Here is an 18,380-nt window from a genome sequence, read left to right on the forward strand (position 1 = left end):
TCCCAGTTGTAATGGTCTCATTATCTTATACCATGCCCTGGCTGCTTGTTCTGTTTACAGGCTTTTACCAGGGTTATAAAAACAAGCTCAAGGGTTGTCTTTGCAGTACAAAAACCTTCTAAATATGGATCCTTATTTTTAGGTCCTTTGTTCATTCTTCATCCTCTAGCCAAAGGGTGTCAAATTTATGTGGCCCTGCAGGCTGGATGAGTCGCATGGAGCTGGTCCACAGGTCAGATTGGATCCTTGGCCATCCCTCTCTCTCTCCCCTCGATCCTGGATCCAGTGCACCTGCCTTGACTGATCCAGGGTCTGCACCGCATGTGGCCCACCCACAACTGCTCCAGGATTGCCCTGCCCATTGTACTGTCCAACTGGGGTGGGCTCTGCTGCATTTAGCACAGATCCCAGACCAGCCAGATATGGCACACTTCCCAGGCCCTGTGTGCTTGGCTGGTCTGGCATGTGGTATATGGTCAGTTGAGACCAGGGGCAGCTTATTTCTGCCTAGGTAGCTGCTCTCATTCACCAGAAGCTGGCTCAATGTGGTGTGAAGTGTTGGATAAAAATGTATTGGGAGAGGAAAAAGGGGTCTCATTACCTGGCCTTAGGCTCTAAGCATGGTAATAAATTGGTTTCTGGTTGTATTAAAAGCTCTGTGTGACATGAGTTGTGTTGGTAAATATATACCAGCAGTGTGTTCTCGTATGCTTTCTTCTCTGCAGAGATCCTCAAATTTCTCGCCTGCTGCTTCAAGCCCAGTATCCCGTAGTTGCAGTGGACAGCTATATGCCAGTGATGGATGTTTTCGCAGGCAGAAGAAATGGAAGCCTCCGGGTGATCTTGGCAATGGGCTCAGCTGATCAAATAGTGGCACTCCAGAGACTGAAAAATGAAGACGGCATGGTAGCTCCTGCTATGCAGCGTCCTGCCCACTCTCTGGATCCTCTCCCTACAAACCACTCAGTGGTATGCTTGGAACTGCTCCTTGGGCTTTTAGAGATGCGTGATGAGACATCTCTCTCGTGCAGTTTCTTTGATAAACCCAGTGCCCTCTGATTTTTCCTAGTGGAGTCTGTCTTCCTGTTGTCACCTTTTCGTTCTGTGTAGTGTGGATGTACAGTGTCTCATGTTTAACTCTTCCATTCCAATATTTGTCTCGTTCCCTTTGCCCATTTTCTTGGGTCCCCACTCCTGTATTAATTATGTAGTTGTTTTCCCTGTCTGTTCCCTGACAAACAAAATGTGGGCTGCTGATAACAGTATGGGGTGTCTCTTGGTGGATTTTAGGACCTGCTTCTATTCATAACAATTTTTCATCCTATTCAGCAGCTAGAGAGAGAAAGGGAAGGACTGATGGAGCACATATTTGAGATCCACGTGGAGAAAGTGAAAGGACTCACGCCCTTACAGTCCACAGTGTGGGGAGAAGCCGACTGTTATGTGCAGTACCATTTTCCAGTTCAGGAGCCATACTCCAGTGTGTTACAAGGGACTGAATTACATGCAAATGGTAAGTTTAGTTCAATAGAATCTCATCTAGAGCATTGTCTTAGTTAGGGATTGTGTGTTAATGTTTTGGCTATATGACTCTGTGCGTGCGTGCACGTGTGTGTGTGTGTTTATAAGAGATCTCTGGGCCCCTTAACATAGAATCAGAAAATTCGGGTTGGAAGGGACCTTAGCAGGTCATCGAGTCCAACCCCCTGCTCAAAACAGCACTGTCCCCAACTGTATTGTCATAGCCAAGGCTTTGTCTAGCCAGGTTTTAAAAACCTCCAAGTATGGCGATTCTCTGGGTAGCCTGTTCCAGTGCTTTATTACCCTCCTTGTGACAGTGGTCTTCCTAATATCTAACCTCAACTTCCCTTGCTGCAACGTGAGCCCATTGCTCCTTGTCCTGTCATCTGCCCCCACTGAGAACAGTGCAGCTCCATCCTCTTTGCAACCCCCTGCAGGGAGTTGAAGGCTGCTATGCAATCCCTTCTCGGTCTTCTCTTCTCCAGACTAAATAAGCTCAGTTCCCTCAGCTTCTCCTCACAAGTCTTGTGCCCCAGCCCCCAACCATTTTTGTTGCCCTCCGCTGAACTCTGTTCACATCCTTTCTGTAGGTTAGTCCTTTCTTTCGTCAGCAGCAGGACAAAGCTTGTTGGACGGGCAATGACAAAACTCCTGCTGGGAGGAGGAGGGTTGTGTTAGGTTGACTTTTAGATTACCACCTCTTTCCTTGGATAGAGAGTTGGGACTGCATATCTTACTGGCTTTGTTTGACTTGTAGGCATTCGATTAAAACCCTTTCGCTCAGCAACTACTTTGTGCATCCCTGATCCTGTCTTTAATGATGAACATCATCACTCCGTGTTGGTGCCGGCAGATGTCCCAGTGCAGAGGCTGCTCCTCAGTGCATTCTCTACGCAAGGATTAACTGGTGGAGGAGGAATCCAGTTTGAAATCTGGTGCAGGTAGAGAATAAAGAACCATTTCTCACAGTCAAGAAAACATTTAAAAAAAATCTTACAGTAGTGAAAACATCAAGCCATGTGGCGATCAAATAAGCTGACAGTTACGGCATCAGTACTTGATTCTACATTTCTTTTTGAATGGGGGCATTTACAGAGGTATTTGGGGCTGATTTTTTCATAGGTGCTTATTTATCTGCTTTTTCTTCCATTGACTGTCAGTTGTGTGGGTTTTTAGCATATCTTTGTCCATTTTGGAATTAGTCTAATAATACACATTATTTAGATGCAACTTATGTGTGTTTGCATTCTGTTTCACAGTAAATTGCAACCCAGGGGCGATACTGTGTTGCAGAATTCTATCTTCTATATTTCCCTTATTGTTGAGATTTAGTCCTCAAATTATCTAGTGTTTTCAGTGCTTTTTGCACAACACTTTATTACTACAGATAATATCTAAAGGAGGAGGCAAAAAATAAGGATAAAATTAAAACTGGTGAAAACCTTTAAAAAAGCAAATTAATAACTAGTTCATTTTTTGCTAGAAATCTCTTTCAGATTATCACTCCCACTCTACTACAAAAATATGAAGCGTTCTCTTGTTGATAAGCAGGTTACAGTGTTGTTGTAGCCATGATGGTACAGGAAACATAGAAGCAAGGGGGGTGGGGGGTTTATCATCTTTTATTGGTCCAATTGAATATTTGGAGGGGAGAGATTAGGCAAGTTTCAGATACCAAGTACCCATTTTAAGATCTAAGCTCCATTCATGGGATTGTTACTGATTTTAAAGTGGTTGTTAATGGTCTTGTATCACATCATTGTAATAGTTCCCAGGCAATATCTAGTTAGGTATATTTTGGGTTTTCTGCAACGCCAGTCACCTAACTGAGATAATGATCACTGACCTTCACATTAGTACAGCTGTAGAGCTCCATTCTCAAATGTATTCAGACTGTTCTCCACCCTTTTATGAAATTTCACTTGTTAATTAAAATGTTCCTAATGTATTTGAAGATGTATGAATTGAAACCAAACAGAGAGAGATAATGATCATTACAACTTCACCAAAATGGTTACCACTGCTGCTTTGTATCTTGCACAGGTATTATTATCCTAATGTCCGGGACCAGATGGTTGCCAGAGGGACCTTGCCATTGTCTCGCCTGTGTGCCATGGTGACCATGCAACATCATGAAGAGATAGGAGTACAGACCTTTAATCTTCCCCTAGTCCCAAGAAGTGATTGCTCAGAGGAATTCCAGCCGCGGTCCTCAGGTAATGAAAGCACTTACTTTTTCCTGCATTTTAAAAATGAACTATATGTGTGCGTTAATAAAAAGAGAAATTAACATTTATTGAAAGCTAATACAGATCCTTAATGTTGTTCCTACCAGCCTTTAGTGCTACAATTTACTTTTAACTCGATGACAAAAATCCCATTCATTTCAATGAGAGTGAGGACAGGCCTATCCTGTATTTACTCATTGGAATGCATTTGTTCTAAGAAGATCCACGCCAGTGCATTGCTCTACTTACTGCCACATAAGATGCTGTGATCTGATTCCATGCTTCCTGAACTCGAGGAGGGGAGAACTGAAGGAGTAATAGATTTAGCTTATGAAATAAAGCAGGGGCACATCTCCACTATGCACTGGTTCTTTCCAGCTGATGCATTACCAGCACTGAATCGGCTCTTAAGGAAATCTGGGCTTTTTCCTGCAGAATGAAGGTGACTGTGAGTGAAAGGAGAACTCTTGGAGAAATTAGTAAAGGGGATCACTGGCATGAGGGAGTGAGTGAGCTTGTATACAGTAAAACCCAGATGCTTCACAGAACCGAACCCTTTGTGGAGATGAAGGTTTGTGAAGTAACTGGGGTATACACACAGTCACAGCAAACAGCCATGCAGGACTACTGAGGCGCTCCAGCTAACTAAAGCATCCTTAGAAGTAAAAGCTGTTGCCAGTTAAGCTGTTTGTTGAACCACTGGGTTACGAATTTGAATACGTTTCTTCAAACGGTAAAAAAGGATCTGGTAACTCAAGGAATTGTAGGTGATCAAAACTTCAAAGGACTTAACTTTGCTCCCCGTATTCATGTTGATACATGACTGCATCACGTATGCTGAGATGATGCAGTCTTGCAGTTGAAAGGTACAGTAACAAAAGCCCACAAGAGGGCAGAGTTAAGGTGGAGGAGAATGGAAGGAGATGTTTTGATCTGAGTTGCAATCTGACCACAGCATAACACAGCATTTTGTCCTGTAATACTATAACAAGGCTATCATTTGTTTGAAATGGAGCATATTTAAAGTCAGAACGTGGAGGTCTTTCTAATATTCCTGAATGTGCAACTAAAATGGCCGCTCTTTTAGTTTTTGTTGTACAAAATCACCTGTTTACATTTCTGGAATAAATCTTATACTAAGAAACTACTAATCAAAAACTGCTTAACCATGGCTGTAGCATAAAACAATAGGACATTGAATGTTTCTCTCTCTTTAAATCTAGGCTTGCTTGATGTGAGTGTGAGATATAGGCATTCCTTAAAAAAAGCAGAGGGAGTAATCGCTGCTCAAGCCATTTTGATTTCAGTACAGATACACAGAGCAGCTGGCTTGCAGGCAGCAGCCAGGTAAGATCCAGTTTCAAGACAAAATCATTTCTTCCAAATTTGTTTTTTATCTGGAGGAAGCATGCCCAGGAGTAGAACAAATTGTAACTTGCTACTCTGTCACCTGTAGGAGACCTAAATTCAAATCTTGTTACACCCTGCAGTGAAAATAACTGTGATGAAAAGCACTTCAGTGGATATTTTTGTCCACGCCCACCCTCACCCCCCTCTGTCTGAGCTAGTACAGTTTGTTCCAGACAGGGCAGGAACTAAACAGCAGAAAACACTGTGGGTCAGGTCTGTGGTGCATTAACACAGCCCACAAACTTCCTTCCCTCATACACTGTCTGCCTGCAACAGACATGACTGTAGCACTTTGGGCTTTCTTCTTTTTTTTTTTTAGCAGCGATAAATTCATCCAGTGTTTTTCTTTCACCAAAGGTTTTGTATTTAAGTGAAAGAGGTGAGGTGGTGCTCTTATGTATGCATTGGTCCTGTTGTTAGGTCAGTACTTTATACCATAGTGCATACATTTCAGTGACTCTGGGGAGGGTGTTCATCTGCATGGAAGGGGCACTCAAAAAAGTTAACCCAAAGGTAACTGAAAGTGTGGATTTTAAAATGGGTTAGTTACCTGCAGTAGCTCCCAGCCTGGGCACGGTGATTTACGAATAGAAGTGACCTAGTCCATAAAACTAAACTATGTTTTCAAGCAGTGAATTACAGCTACCCACAATTAAGTTACATTTTGAATGAGCATCCACCTGAGGGTTTCATGTGACTTAACTAATCTGCTCTAAACGTGAGTTCAGATTTGAGTTTCCTGATCCCATGGAGATCAGCCCTAATTGGTACACCAAACTAGGGTCGCAGGTACACTGACAGAATTGCCATGAGATGGGGACCTTAAAGGAAAAGGCTGGTGGTAGTTTCTTTGGGCCAACCATGTACTGATGAGCAGTGGCCTTGGAATAGGAGCTGGGTTAGGGCAGCTTTACCTTGATTCAGGGGATTGTGTCATGGGGTCACAGTCTTCTGGGGTTTTTTCCCTCCCTTGTGGAGCAGCTGAGGTTCTGCTTGGATGTCTTGTGTCCACAGCCTGACTCCTTTTTAAAGGAGCGTTGCTTTAAGAGCACAAAATGGCTTAAGCATCTTGCCAGTAGGCAAATTTAATGTTTCATAGTTTCTAGGGTCCGAAGGGACCTGAGTAGATCATCTAGCCCGACCCCCTGCCATGGCAGGAAAGAGTACTGGGGTCAAACGACCCCGGCAAGGTGTACATCTAGCCTCCTCTTAAAGACCCCAATGGTAGGAGCCAGCACCGCTTCTCTTGGAAGTAGGTTCCAGATCCTAGCCGCCCTGACCGTGAAGTAGCGCCTCCTGATATCTAGCCTAAATCTACCCTCTGCCAGCTTGTGACCATTATTCCTGGTCACTCCTGGCAGTGCTCGGGGGAACAGGGACTTCCCCAGCACCTGCTGGTGCCCTCTGACTAGTTTGTAACAGGCCCCTAGATCCCCCCTCAGCCTTCTCTTGTGGAGGCTGAACAGGTTCAGGTCCCGTAGCCTCTCCTCATAGGGCCTGCCCTGCTTCCCCTGATCATGCGAGTGGCCTCCTCTGGACCCTCTCCATGTTGTCTACATCCCTCCTGAAGTGCGGCACCCAGAACTGGACGCAGTACTCCAACTGCGGCCTGACCAGTGCCTCATAGAGGGGGAGGATCACCTCCTTGGACCTGCTTGAGATGCATCTGTGGATGCATCACAAGGTTGGCCTTCCTGACCGCATCCCCACACTGCTGGCCCATGTTCATCTTGGAGTCAATAATGACTCCAAGATCCTTTTCCGCCTCTGAACTGACAAGAAGAGAGTTCCCCAACCTGTAGGTATGATGCCGGTCGTTCCTCCCCAGGTGCATCACTTTGCACTTGTCAGTGTTGAATCCCATCCTGTTCTCATCCGCCCACCCTTGTACCCTGTATTAGAGCAAGGGTGGGATCCAACCCACCAAGGGATTTTATCTGGCCCGTGGTGAGTCCCTTCGGCCTGCCCAGCCCAGGTTTGGGGGGCAGCCTGGGCCATGGCACATGCGGCCATTCCCCTTGCCCCAGGCATGCAGCAAGGCTGGGTGGCCAGACTCAGTTTCCCAGCATCCCCAGCAGCAGCTGCTCTTTATGGCTGCTGTTGCCACTGTTGTTGCTGGAACTGGCCCCTGCTGCTCGTCTATCCCGCACCCACTGCCAGGGGTGCCAGAGGGGGCAGGCGGGTGGGCAGGGTCTCCATGGAGACCTGCCTGGGACCCACTGTGCCAGGAGGAGTCCGCAACCCTGCCCCCACTGCACTGAGTCAGCACCTCCCCTCTCCCCCTGGCCTGCAGCAGCTCACCAAACCTGCCTAAGTGGCCCCTCCAGCCCAAGTAATTGCCCACCTCTGTATTAGGAAGAGGATTACAGCATACAGAGCAATCTCCCCAAGTGCTGGAAAGCTGCCAGGTCATCCCTGAGCTGTGTCTGCTGGCCTCTTGTTTGAGCAGCACTGCTGGGCTCCTGATCCAACTTAGTTCAATCAGAGCATGATTGGTACACACGAAAAGACTCGTTTTCTTCAGTGGTGTTCAATCAGGTCCCATCAGATAAAAATCACTGTCCTGGGGGGTGGCAGGGAAACCAGTCATCTCAAAAGTTCCATAGTGAGACTCCTTTAGATGCACAGAGTTGTACTGCTTGTGAGTGGCTCTCTATACCAATATAACCTCCTTTTCCTTATCTGTGCTGATCAAAGAATGCAAATAGCTTAACTTAGTTCTCTGCTTTGAAGAATGATCCTACTGCTGCTTTTATAATAGGGAATATTTCGGCACTCCCCGTGGACCTGAGTTTCAGATGTGCCAAGTACTGTCTTTACTTGGGTACTGGTAATTGTGGGAATGCGTGCCACCATTTTGTATAACAGCTACAGTAAGTCTGTATAACAAAAGATGAGAAATGTCAGCAAGCAGTCAAGGGCAAGACCTCCAACCTGTACTGTTAACAGTGGAGCTTCTCTGGCACTAGACCAAAGATGGGAGATGTCTCCTCAAATGTCTCTGTGTAGATGAGACTAGGGAATGCAGATTGACTCCGCAGTTTGTTCCATCTCATCTCTGTGCAGCAGGGGTTTAAATTAATCATTCAGTCAGCAACATGCACACATCCTTTTGTTTTTCCTAAACACTTCATGTGTATGAAATCCATTATTTTCGTCCTTTTGTCCTTGTTAAATGCAGAGCGGTGGCAGAAAAGTACCCTTCAGTCCAGTACAGTGCAGAAGTGGGAGTTAATGCTTATGTCTCTATGCACCTTTCCTTCTTACCGGTGGAGGAGAGGCGCACCACACGGACTGTGGCACGCACGTTCTGCCCAGAGTTTGAACACCACATTGAGCTGCCTTGTAATCTCGTCATTCAGAGAAGCAGCGGGGAGGCATGTTCACTGGGGGAGCTCCTGCAGTCTGCAGAGGTCATCTTCTCCATCTACCACCAGAGCACGGAGTCAGGTAAACAACAAGGGACTGCAAGTCCTCACTGGTGCTGCAGTTGCCAATGGTGCTATTGACATGATCACTTGCTAGCTTAGGGCACCACGTGTGTTCATGAAGCTGGTGACTGCATTTGCCTGATAAATCAGCTGAGGTCCTGAGGCTACTGATGCCCCTATAACAAGTGCTAAAGAAATTTCAGTGATCCCTGGTGATCAGCATGTGAATGTTACATCTGATCCAAAAGAAATCAGCACAGTTAATACTACTTTGCAGTTAGAGCATCTTTCATCAGAGGATGTCAAAGCTCCTTCTAAAGGAGTGTGAACTTTATTTGGCTCCATTTTATAGATGAGATAACTGAGGTTCAGTGATATTAAATGAGGCATAAAGCCTTGCAATTAATCCATTGCACACTCTAAAATTAAAGCTGGCTATCACTGCCACCTCAGCTGCTCTAATCAACAACCCCCCACCATCTCTTTGAAGTACTGAAATATTAGTACTTATCATAAAGGGAAACCTCTGAGGCATCAGCATTATATCCTGCAATCCCCAAGGTTTTCCTTCGAGGTCTCCCATTGAAATAATAAACAAGTCTGACTTTTCTTAGCTTGAAATATGAAATCACAGCCTGGGATGGTAAGTTCTTGATAAAGAAGGTTTCGGGTTTGTCTGAGGAAGGAGACTGGGGTTTGCCAGTGCTCCTGCTGGGACTTAAAGCTTGGAGGTCCCTGACTTGTCCCTCTGCTCAAGATCAGACCAATCACCCCATTTACTCCATGGTCATACTGGCACAGACTGTGGAGGGGTTTGCTTTCCTCTACAGTGGTGACTGTGACCCTTTACTTGGGAATCTCTTGAACATATATTAGCAACCTTTTCCAGAAACAGGATGTTGGTTGTCATGATCTCCCAGCTTTACCTGTGGCAGGTTAGAGTGTGATGTCTGGTGTTGTATTAGGATTGATGGTAGTTTTACTAAGTGGTTAGATTATGGATTTGTATAGGATGATTTGGATAGGGATGGTAGGGGGTTGAGCCAGGTGACTTCTGGAGGTCCCTCCCAGCTCTACATCTCTGATTCTAAGAATAATTTTTTCACAGATTGTTCAGATGGATTAATTGATTTTTTTTTCCTCTTGAGCTTCATTAAGGCACCAGTAAGTTAAAATGCAGCTTTTCTAGTGGTAGCTGTTCCTATTGCTTTAATAGATACATCTTCAAGCCTTTTTTTAGGTACATTATATAGTAGAATATTCTAAAAATACAATTTAATGAAAGATGACATCAGCCTTCAGTAGCAGGAAAAGATCAACTTTCAGGAACATGTTAAAATAATTGAGCAGTTATGGACAGCACTGCCACTGTATACTTTATTTTAATGTTTAATAGTACTTCCTAGAACACTCCCAAAATTCAGCTGTGTTGGAGCACATGTCTTGTAGGAGAGAATATACATGGGGAGTATACACTCAATATTTATTTATGCTGCTCTTTTCTCTCTAAAGTTAGTCAGAAGTGTATTGGGCCTCCTAGCTGGGCTTTTACCAATTTTCATGGTGGAAAGCTCATCCCAAAATGGCAACCTAGATCTTTAATATAAAACAATAGCATTCTCACTAGGAGATGATTCATACTTTATAAATCGCTTGTGCACTTTTTAAATCCTTTACAGTTTAACATCTCTCGATATTTTGATTTTTGCAGCCACTGATGTAATGAAAAGTCAAGCATCGAGGGACTATCTGCTTGGAATAGTCAGGGTTCCGACCAAAGACCTGTTGGTGAAGAGATCGGGTAAAATTGTCATATTGCTGACATTTCCTGTGTAAAATGCATTGCTTATGTTGGGTTTATAAATTTTTTTCTCACCTGACGCTAAAGTTCTCTTGTAAACATTAGGTCTCTTTTACTTAAATGTGTAGTATAAGGGATTTTTAACTGGAGATCATAGGAGGATTTGAGGTATGTGCACAATAGCTGCTCTGCTAGTTAGATTCATGCTTGGTGTGGGATGAGTTCTTTGGTGAGATTATGAATTCGTTTGACACAGATCCTACTGAACCTCCAGAAGTCAGGCGAAGAACCAGTCACCTTTTATTTACTAGAAGAACTTGTTGGACATAAGTGGTTACTGGAAAAATCAATTCTGCAGCAGTGAAGCTGTGTAGTTGAACCGGCTCCTTAATATTTGAATGTCAGAGCTAAGTATTAGCTACCCTGCCAATTTAAAAATGAGTGTTCTGCAGTTCAGGGCTTGTGAACTCAGCCAGGGTCCAGTGCCTGATTGTGAAATGTCCCAGTTAGAAATACATATTTATCCCTATGATGGCCAGCTTTCCAGTCAGATAGATTGTCATGGCGAGCAGTAAACTGTCAAGCCTTAAAATCATGGTGAGCTAGCTTACCATCTAGCTGGCTTCCACTTCCCTCTCAACAATAAAGAGAGACTTTCTCAAAACCTAGAATTTAATGGTGGGGAAAAACAGCTTGTATACCATCTGGAAGCTGGGAATCCAAACACCATATAATTAGTGTTTTGTGTTGCATTTGCTTATAAATACATATCACTAATGGAGCGGAAAATCAATTACAGTGGTAATTGTGATAGTGTGATATTTTTAAAGGTCCAATAATTTGCCCTTGCCTAGTATTTCTAACTTAAATGAACCATGTGTTTTCACCAGATGTAAACTCTTCTAAGTTTTGTCTTGGGCCAATAGCTGGGAAGGGGAACAAATCACTTTTTCCTACTGGTGTTTCTGAAAGGTTGAATAAGGGTGTTTAATAACTGGTCTTCTGCCACGAAGGTATTACAGGATGGTGCCCGGTGACTCTTCCTGAGGATTTGGTGCCTTCCCAATGCACAAACGTTATGCAGACCATAGTGGGAGGGCTAGAAGTTTCTGTCACCTTTGCTCATCATGACGACAGAGAACGTGTTGTGGAGGCTGCTAAGCTTTTGGCCTGGAATGGGGAGGAAAACCAAGAAGACAGTCTGGATGATAGTGATGAATGGCAGTTGAGCAAAAACCCTGCCACTGTGACCGTTTCTACTCCTCGAGTGTGGCTGCCCATCCACAGTATGTTACTTGCGGGCCAGCTGCACATAAACAAAAGCACCTACTGCTATCTCAGGTACAAGCTGTATGATCAAGAAGCCATGTGGACTTCCCTTAGAAGGCCAAAAGTAACTGAAGATGAAAAACAGGTTACAGCAGTGTTCAAAAACACACATGAGGCTGAGCTGACAAGGAGCCAACCACTGCTGTGGTACTTCAGAGAGGAGAGGTTAGAAATCCAAGTGTGGCGGGCTTATGGAAAAGAGCCTGGTGTTGAAAGACCCCTAGATACAGATCGCCTCATTGGGTCTGCCTATGTGGACCTTACAGCACTCTCAGAGAGAACGAGGAGAACACTGACGGTTAGTGGTAAGCCGATGAAAAGTGTTTCATGTCTCTTTTTTTTAATTCCTTTTTCTTAATTCTTTTTAGCTCGTTTAACCTCAGCCATCTTAAACCAGGGCTGTCCATCTTCCAGACACAGCTCCCCTCACCCATCATGCATGCAGCACCACCCTCCCTTCTGGCCCCACATGCCACCCACATGCAGTGCAGGTAGCTTGGCTCCCTTCTTTGCTGTGCACGCAGCCTGACTGTGGGGATATGAGGGGAGTAGCAGCCAGGTGGGAGCACATGAGCCACATGCTAACCCTTCAGGGGCAGCCTGCAGGCCACCAGTTGGACAGCCCCATCTTAAGCCAGTTACAGCTGCTTGTCCTTTCTTCTTTGGTTCAGCTTGTTTTGAAAAGATGAATCCAGTTGAAATACTAATGTCAGAATTCAAGCTTCATGAGTTAGACAAGCAGGAAACAAAATATACTTGCTTGCGGGTAGTAATGAGGTGAGAAGTTGGTGGCGGCAGACTGATAAATCAATCTCAACTGCAGAGCCTAATATTAATGATAAAGCATGACAGTAGAAGGACAAGGAGCCGCTGGCTAGAGTGAGATACCATAGGAAGGCAGTAATACCTGCAAATGTATAGGACAAAGAGCTAAGCCATATGGAAGGACCTTGCAATTTTTGGGTCTGTTTGGTTTCTTATACTTGGTATCTAGTGGCTGAGCTGACTGACTTATGGTCTGATCTTCTGAACCAGTTGGTTAATCATAATTTGCCGATGCTCATGTGTAGTGGGCAGAAGACTAGGAACTGAAGTAAAAAATCACACATTGTCTCTGATTTTCAGTTTCTCATGTTCACATGAAGTTGAGGGAAATGTGCTGTGTTAGGGTTTTTATTTCAGTTGTTGTTGAAAATGAAGAATTAACTTTCCTAGGGTGCATGCTTCTTGCCCTTTACAAATGGGTATTACCTGTTGTTGACAGCCCACTGAGTGATCTGTTGAGATCCACCCTGCTGGGCTGAAAATATATCCTTGCCCCTTGTACAGTGCCTGTTGGAAAGAGCTCCATTTTGCTTGTCCTAACTGTTTATAAATCCTGGTGCAGGTGTTTATCCGCTGTTCCGGCGTAACGCATCAAACCTGTCAGGAGCTGCTGTCCGAGTTCACATCGCACTCACTTCCACTCCTGCCTGTGTTACTACTGGTAGTGGACTTCACTGTGCAGAAGAAGGCAGTCAGAGTGAGGATGAAGGCACAGAGAGAGTTCCCGAAACAGATAAGCCAGCCTTGGGAAATCACAGTCGGAAACTGGACTTTGCAAGCTCAGAAACACCGAATGGGAAACTGGTTGAGGAAATTCCGACGGTGCATCAGGAAAACACCTTTATGGTCTCTGTCCTTGTGGAAAGGGCAATGCACTTAAGCTTAAAAGGTAAGCGGGTTTTTTTCCAGTGCCTGCTCATTAGAAAGTCTGGTACATTTAAAAAAAAATTAAATAACAGCAATATTTTCCACAGGTGATTATGTTGGTGCATAAGAGCCAAAAAGTGAGATTCTCCACCCTGCTCATACTGCCTAAGCAACATGGATAACACTGTTTGGGTTGTGGAGCTAGAGCATCATCAGTGTAACAGGATTTCCCAAATTCTGATATCAGACTATTAGTTTATTCACCCATCCTTTGATGCTAGTCAGTGTTGATAGAAGATGTTCTTTCAGACTTAAAATTTTCAGCTTTTTGCCTACTCCTGAAGCTAAGATAGTTATACGGGACTGGCCAGGCAACATGGTGATGAGGGCACTATAAGAGCTGAATGAACTTGCTGCAGCCTTGAGCAAGTTGCTCAGTTTCCATCCTTATAAAAATGAGAATGTTGTTTAGTGCTCTTGCTGATGGGCACCTAGCACTTGCACTTTAATCTATTTCCATCTCTTGATTTTCAACATGCAGATTTCCTTTGATTTATGCGGTACGTGCGTTCCTGGAGAACGCCACATAAATCGAATTTGCATAAAGCAAACCTACTTTATAATGTAAGAAATAGGGATAGGTTCCCCTGTCGGCAGCTCCTGAGGCCTGCTGGGGTGAGTGCAGACAAGCGGAGCCCTGGGTAGTGCAGGGTACAGCACTCACCTGAGGCCCAGCTGAAGCAGCCCCAGGAGCTGCTGGAACCAGCTGCCAGCAGCCACTGGGCTGCACCATGCCCCAGACCCCCCCGGGGCTCTCCCTGTCCCCACTTATCTCAGCTCCTGCTGCAGCTGTCCCGGGAGCAGCTGATGCCAGCTCCCTGTAGCCGCTGGGCTGCACCATGCCCTCGTGCAGGCAGCTGGCACCAGCAGCTCCCAGGGCTGCTGCAGCTGAGGTAAGGATGGAGACAGGCAGAGTGCCAGGAAGAGCCTGGAGCCCATGAGCCTGCAGCAGCTGCCAGCCCCAGACTGCTCTCATCCGGCTGCAGGCAGCTGCCTGCCCCTGCTGCAGCCCTGGGAGCAGTGGATGGTGCGTGCTTGCCGCCTCTGGGCTGCACCATACCCCAAACTGCTTCCGCCACGGCTAGGGTGAGTGCCGCGCCCACACCACCCAGGGCTCCACTTGTCCACACTCACCCCAGCCGACCCCAGGAGCAGCCAACAGGGGAGCCTATCCCAATTTCTTACATTACTGTATAAAGTAGGTTCATTTTATGCAAATTCGATTTATGCAGCCTTCTCCAGGCCTATGCCAATCACATATATGCAAATTTACCTCGCATATAATGAATTTCGGGCACGAAAGAATCATTGCATAAGAGCTAATTCACATAAATCCGCATAAATCGAGGGAAACGTGTATTAAAAATATTACCTTTTAGTGAGATTGCATCTGGCTCTTGGGGCACACCTAACACGATGCACTTGCTGGGGTTTTAATTATTTTAAGCCTTCTGCTGTTCTCACCACTGGAGTCTGTAAAGGAAACTGTTTAAGAACAGAACCAGCCCCTTAAAGCAACAGTTCCCAAAGCAAGGATGCAGTTCAATTGGAAAAGCCAGGCTGGCACCAGATTTGGGGGGGATGGTTGATGAGCCCAGAAAGACTGGAAACCATTTTCTGTACTTGCATTTTTTTTTTTTACAGCCTATGCAATATTCACTGTCTCTCACAGACAAAAGGATGCTGACCAAACCATTCTTGGACACCCTCCTTGCTGTGCATCTAGGCCAGTCTGTGTGTTCAACAACAGGGCCCTTATTCTGACTGGGGCTGTTAGGCCTTACAAGGATGCACATAATACATAAAATGGGTACTGTCAGGGAGAATTGTGCAGTCAGGGTTATGAGGCAGCTCTTTGAAGCTTTTCCTGGAAATGTCACAGTTAAGACCTGCTGTTTCATAGTTTAGATCAATTGATAGGAGTGATTACTCCTCCTCTGTTTGCAGGCATGCTGATAATTTAGCACAAAAGCAAAGAACAGAGTGGTGGCTGACAAACTGCTTGAAGTACAAGTGTTGATGGTACACGCTGATCTCCGCAATGAACAATGAGTCTGTGAACTTCTCAAGTTCACTGTCTCTGTGTCCAGGAACTTGCTACAATGCTGTGTCCTACTGAAAGGATTATGACAGTGTTGCACAATGTTTTCCTTGTGTTAAGTTTTAAGATGGAATTGTTGTGTACCGTTCATACACCCCCAAAAAGTTGGGGTGGGGGAGAGTATAAGGAACTATTTGCTCCGTACCTACTTCAGGGAGAATTTTTATCTGCATAAAGAGGCATTAACTTTGATTTTTATAGGTGAGAGAATGAATAAATCTTGCAATCCAGTACCTTCAGAGTGACACTTTTTGGAATGTTAAAGGAACACTGAATTAAACAATTGTTAAAAGAGTTTGGGGATAAGTTTATGATTTTATAGTTCTTTGGGTAAGTCTGATATCTTTTAGCAGACCAAAGTTGGTCTGCTAAAAGATATCTGATTTACCCAAAGAACTTTGTCTGCCTATGTCTTTAGACCAACATGACCAACCTATACCCCTGATTTTATAGTTGCATTTTCCAATTTTAAATGTATTTTCCTCTGTGCCTGAGAGAAGCCCATACAAAGAAACTGGCTAATTTCTGTAAGGATGGAAAGTCACTGAAATTAATTGGCTGTAACATTCTACAAAGTACTGAAAAAATACGTGAAAAATATTTTCTCCAGCTTGTTTGTAATGGTCTTGTTACCTCTTGCAGTAATAGAGGAAAGTCCTTTGTATGACTTCAAAATTGCTGGTGTCACTTCAGTCAGCTGTTACTAGCCTACTAATCATAGAAAGAAGGACCGAAAGAATCATAGAAATGAAGGACTGGAAGGGACCTCGAAAGATCATCGAGTCCAAGCCCCCTGCTCTGGGTAGGAATACTTCTGAGATCAAATGATCCCAGCAAGGTGTCTGTCCAGTCTTCTCTTAAACACTTCCAGATGTCCCTAATGCCAGGTTCCTCTTGTGTTACGATGCACTCCTGATATTCCCAGGGAGTATTTATTACCTGGCTCCCTCTCTGGGTCTGTATTTTTCAAATCAATCTTAGTGTTCATGAAAGGATGCTGGATTGTGAGGCTTGAAGTCTAATATTCCCTGTTCATGAGACAGCTGCAATGCAAACTGTTCCACATGACCCCATTAATAGGCCTCAATGATGACATGGAAGAACAGGAGTAGGGTTTCATGTTCTTGGCCCTTTCTGGCAGGGCTCCACACCTTTTGGTGGCTTCTGGTGATCTGGAGAGCTATCCACTTGGATACCTCGATCCCAACTCTCTAGGTCTCCAGGCTGCTATCAGATTATCAAGCACTACCAGTCTTGTCCGTATGTGCACTAGTAGCAGCTCACGTTAACACTTTTGTATCCTATTCCCAGTTTCCTGAATCATCCAGGCTTGTTCCTCGTCTTGTTCCTCAGCTCCTTTTTTCCCAGTGGACCTTCAAACCTTGCTTTACAAAGTACAATTAAACCAATTCCTCTTTTGCAATTTCTGCAGAGAATTCAGACCAGGGGATTTGCTGGGCTAATGCCAAACTACATTAGCCTCAATGGGCGTTTATAGACATGCTCTGGCAGTGGCGGAGGGGAGAGGTACTTTAATTAGAGCGGCTCCAAGGGCCACTCTAATTATAGCACTCAGAGTATCACATGCATCAGTGTCCCTGTGCTAAAAAATGGCAGCAGGGACACTTTAACTAAAGCTCGTTGAATGTGCCCCTGCCACCACTTTTCAGTGTGGGGACGCTGGAGTCTGCTGGAGCATGGCAATTACCACACTCCAGCAAACTCTGTTAACCGAGTCTGCTCTGATGCGTTGTAATTACGGCATGTCAGAGCAGCCTCTCTGCACTTGTACAGGTGCCCAGTAGGCCCCCCCATTGGCTTGTGGCTGAGTTTGCTTACCACATGACATTTTTTGTCTGCTGTAGGGGTTTAGCTTTTAGAATAAAGCAAGCTCAAGACTGAAAAAAAAAATAGCACTAGCTTTACTAGTCTGCCAAAGCTGTCAGGTATTTTACTCAACTTTGCCCCTACATGTGAGGAGATAGCTGGCTACCCCCTTGTTACAGTAGTTTGCCAGTTTGGACAGGTTTGCCAGCTGATCTAATTGCATGTTGTAGTCAGGTTGCGCCATCCACAATCCTAGCAAGCCTAGCAAAGTCTGCAAGGCCCAGTTAAACTGTAGGTGGGTTGTGCAGACTGAGCTCTGTAAGATATCTTGCTTACAGGAGAAAAAGCAGCCTTTTTGGAATTTGCAGGCATAGTTCTTGCCAGAACATATAATCCAACACCGGCATTTTAGTAAATGTGGTGGAATTGTAATATATTTAATGTTATTGAAGTAATTTAAAATCGAGGATGTAGTGTAGTGCTTACTTGCCTTCTTGCCATCATAGAGAGTAAGACTGGAAGGAAGCTCCAGAGGTCACCTAATCCAACCCCCTGCCTGAGGCAGGATCATCCCTATCCATCCAGCCCATACAAATCCATAATTTAACCTCTTAGTAAAAGTACCATCAACCCTGACACAACACATGATAGTTGGTGGCTTCTGCATGACCTGAAACTAAGGGTGTCCTCTTCCCAGTCCTTCAGTGCAAGTGCTCTGGCAAAGGCTATACTCTGCTGCAGGGTCAGCTTTTCTTTGGAGGACATGCACAGTACCCTTTGTCTACTGGGTATGTGGTGCTGATCTTGTCAGGATGGGGTGCTGAGCTTGTTGGGAGCCCAGGTACCATGTCTTAATTAATATAAAACGACTATCCTCTTCAGTGTGGGATGCAGTGGACAGGCACAGTCAGGTAACATTGCAAGGCTTGTTCCTGTTGAGAGAGAACTGAGGGACTAGGGAAGACAAGGAAGCAGGAGCT

The 18,380-nt window shown here is 44.9% G+C and overlaps 1 protein-coding gene across 4 annotated transcripts in view; it reads left to right on the forward strand.

Moving 5' to 3' along the window:
• C2CD3 (C2 calcium dependent domain containing 3) overlaps positions 1 to 18,380 on the forward strand; it is an 80,817-nt gene that overhangs the window by 19,529 nt on the left and 42,908 nt on the right. For 3 of the 4 annotated variants that reach the window (XM_019520928.1, XM_019518769.1, XM_019520224.1), the window contains exons 15-23: positions 726 to 969; positions 1,330 to 1,513; positions 2,279 to 2,462; positions 3,565 to 3,737; positions 4,973 to 5,096; positions 8,341 to 8,609; positions 10,302 to 10,391; positions 11,405 to 12,025; positions 13,108 to 13,434. In XM_019520928.1, the coding sequence (XP_019376473.1) occupies positions 726 to 969; positions 1,330 to 1,513; positions 2,279 to 2,462; positions 3,565 to 3,737; positions 4,973 to 5,096; positions 8,341 to 8,609; positions 10,302 to 10,391; positions 11,405 to 12,025; positions 13,108 to 13,434 (2,216 nt within the window). The remainder of the gene's footprint in view (positions 1 to 725; positions 970 to 1,329; positions 1,514 to 2,278; positions 2,463 to 3,564; positions 3,738 to 4,972; positions 5,097 to 8,340; positions 8,610 to 10,301; positions 10,392 to 11,404; positions 12,026 to 13,107; positions 13,435 to 18,380) is intronic. The other variant, XM_019519576.1, reaches the window with a different exon arrangement.

Source organism: Gavialis gangeticus, unplaced genomic scaffold (genome assembly GCF_001723915.1).
Source record: "Gavialis gangeticus isolate Ggan-Ray unplaced genomic scaffold, GavGan_comp1, whole genome shotgun sequence".
Classification (NCBI taxonomy): domain Eukaryota; kingdom Metazoa; phylum Chordata; order Crocodylia; family Gavialidae; genus Gavialis; species Gavialis gangeticus.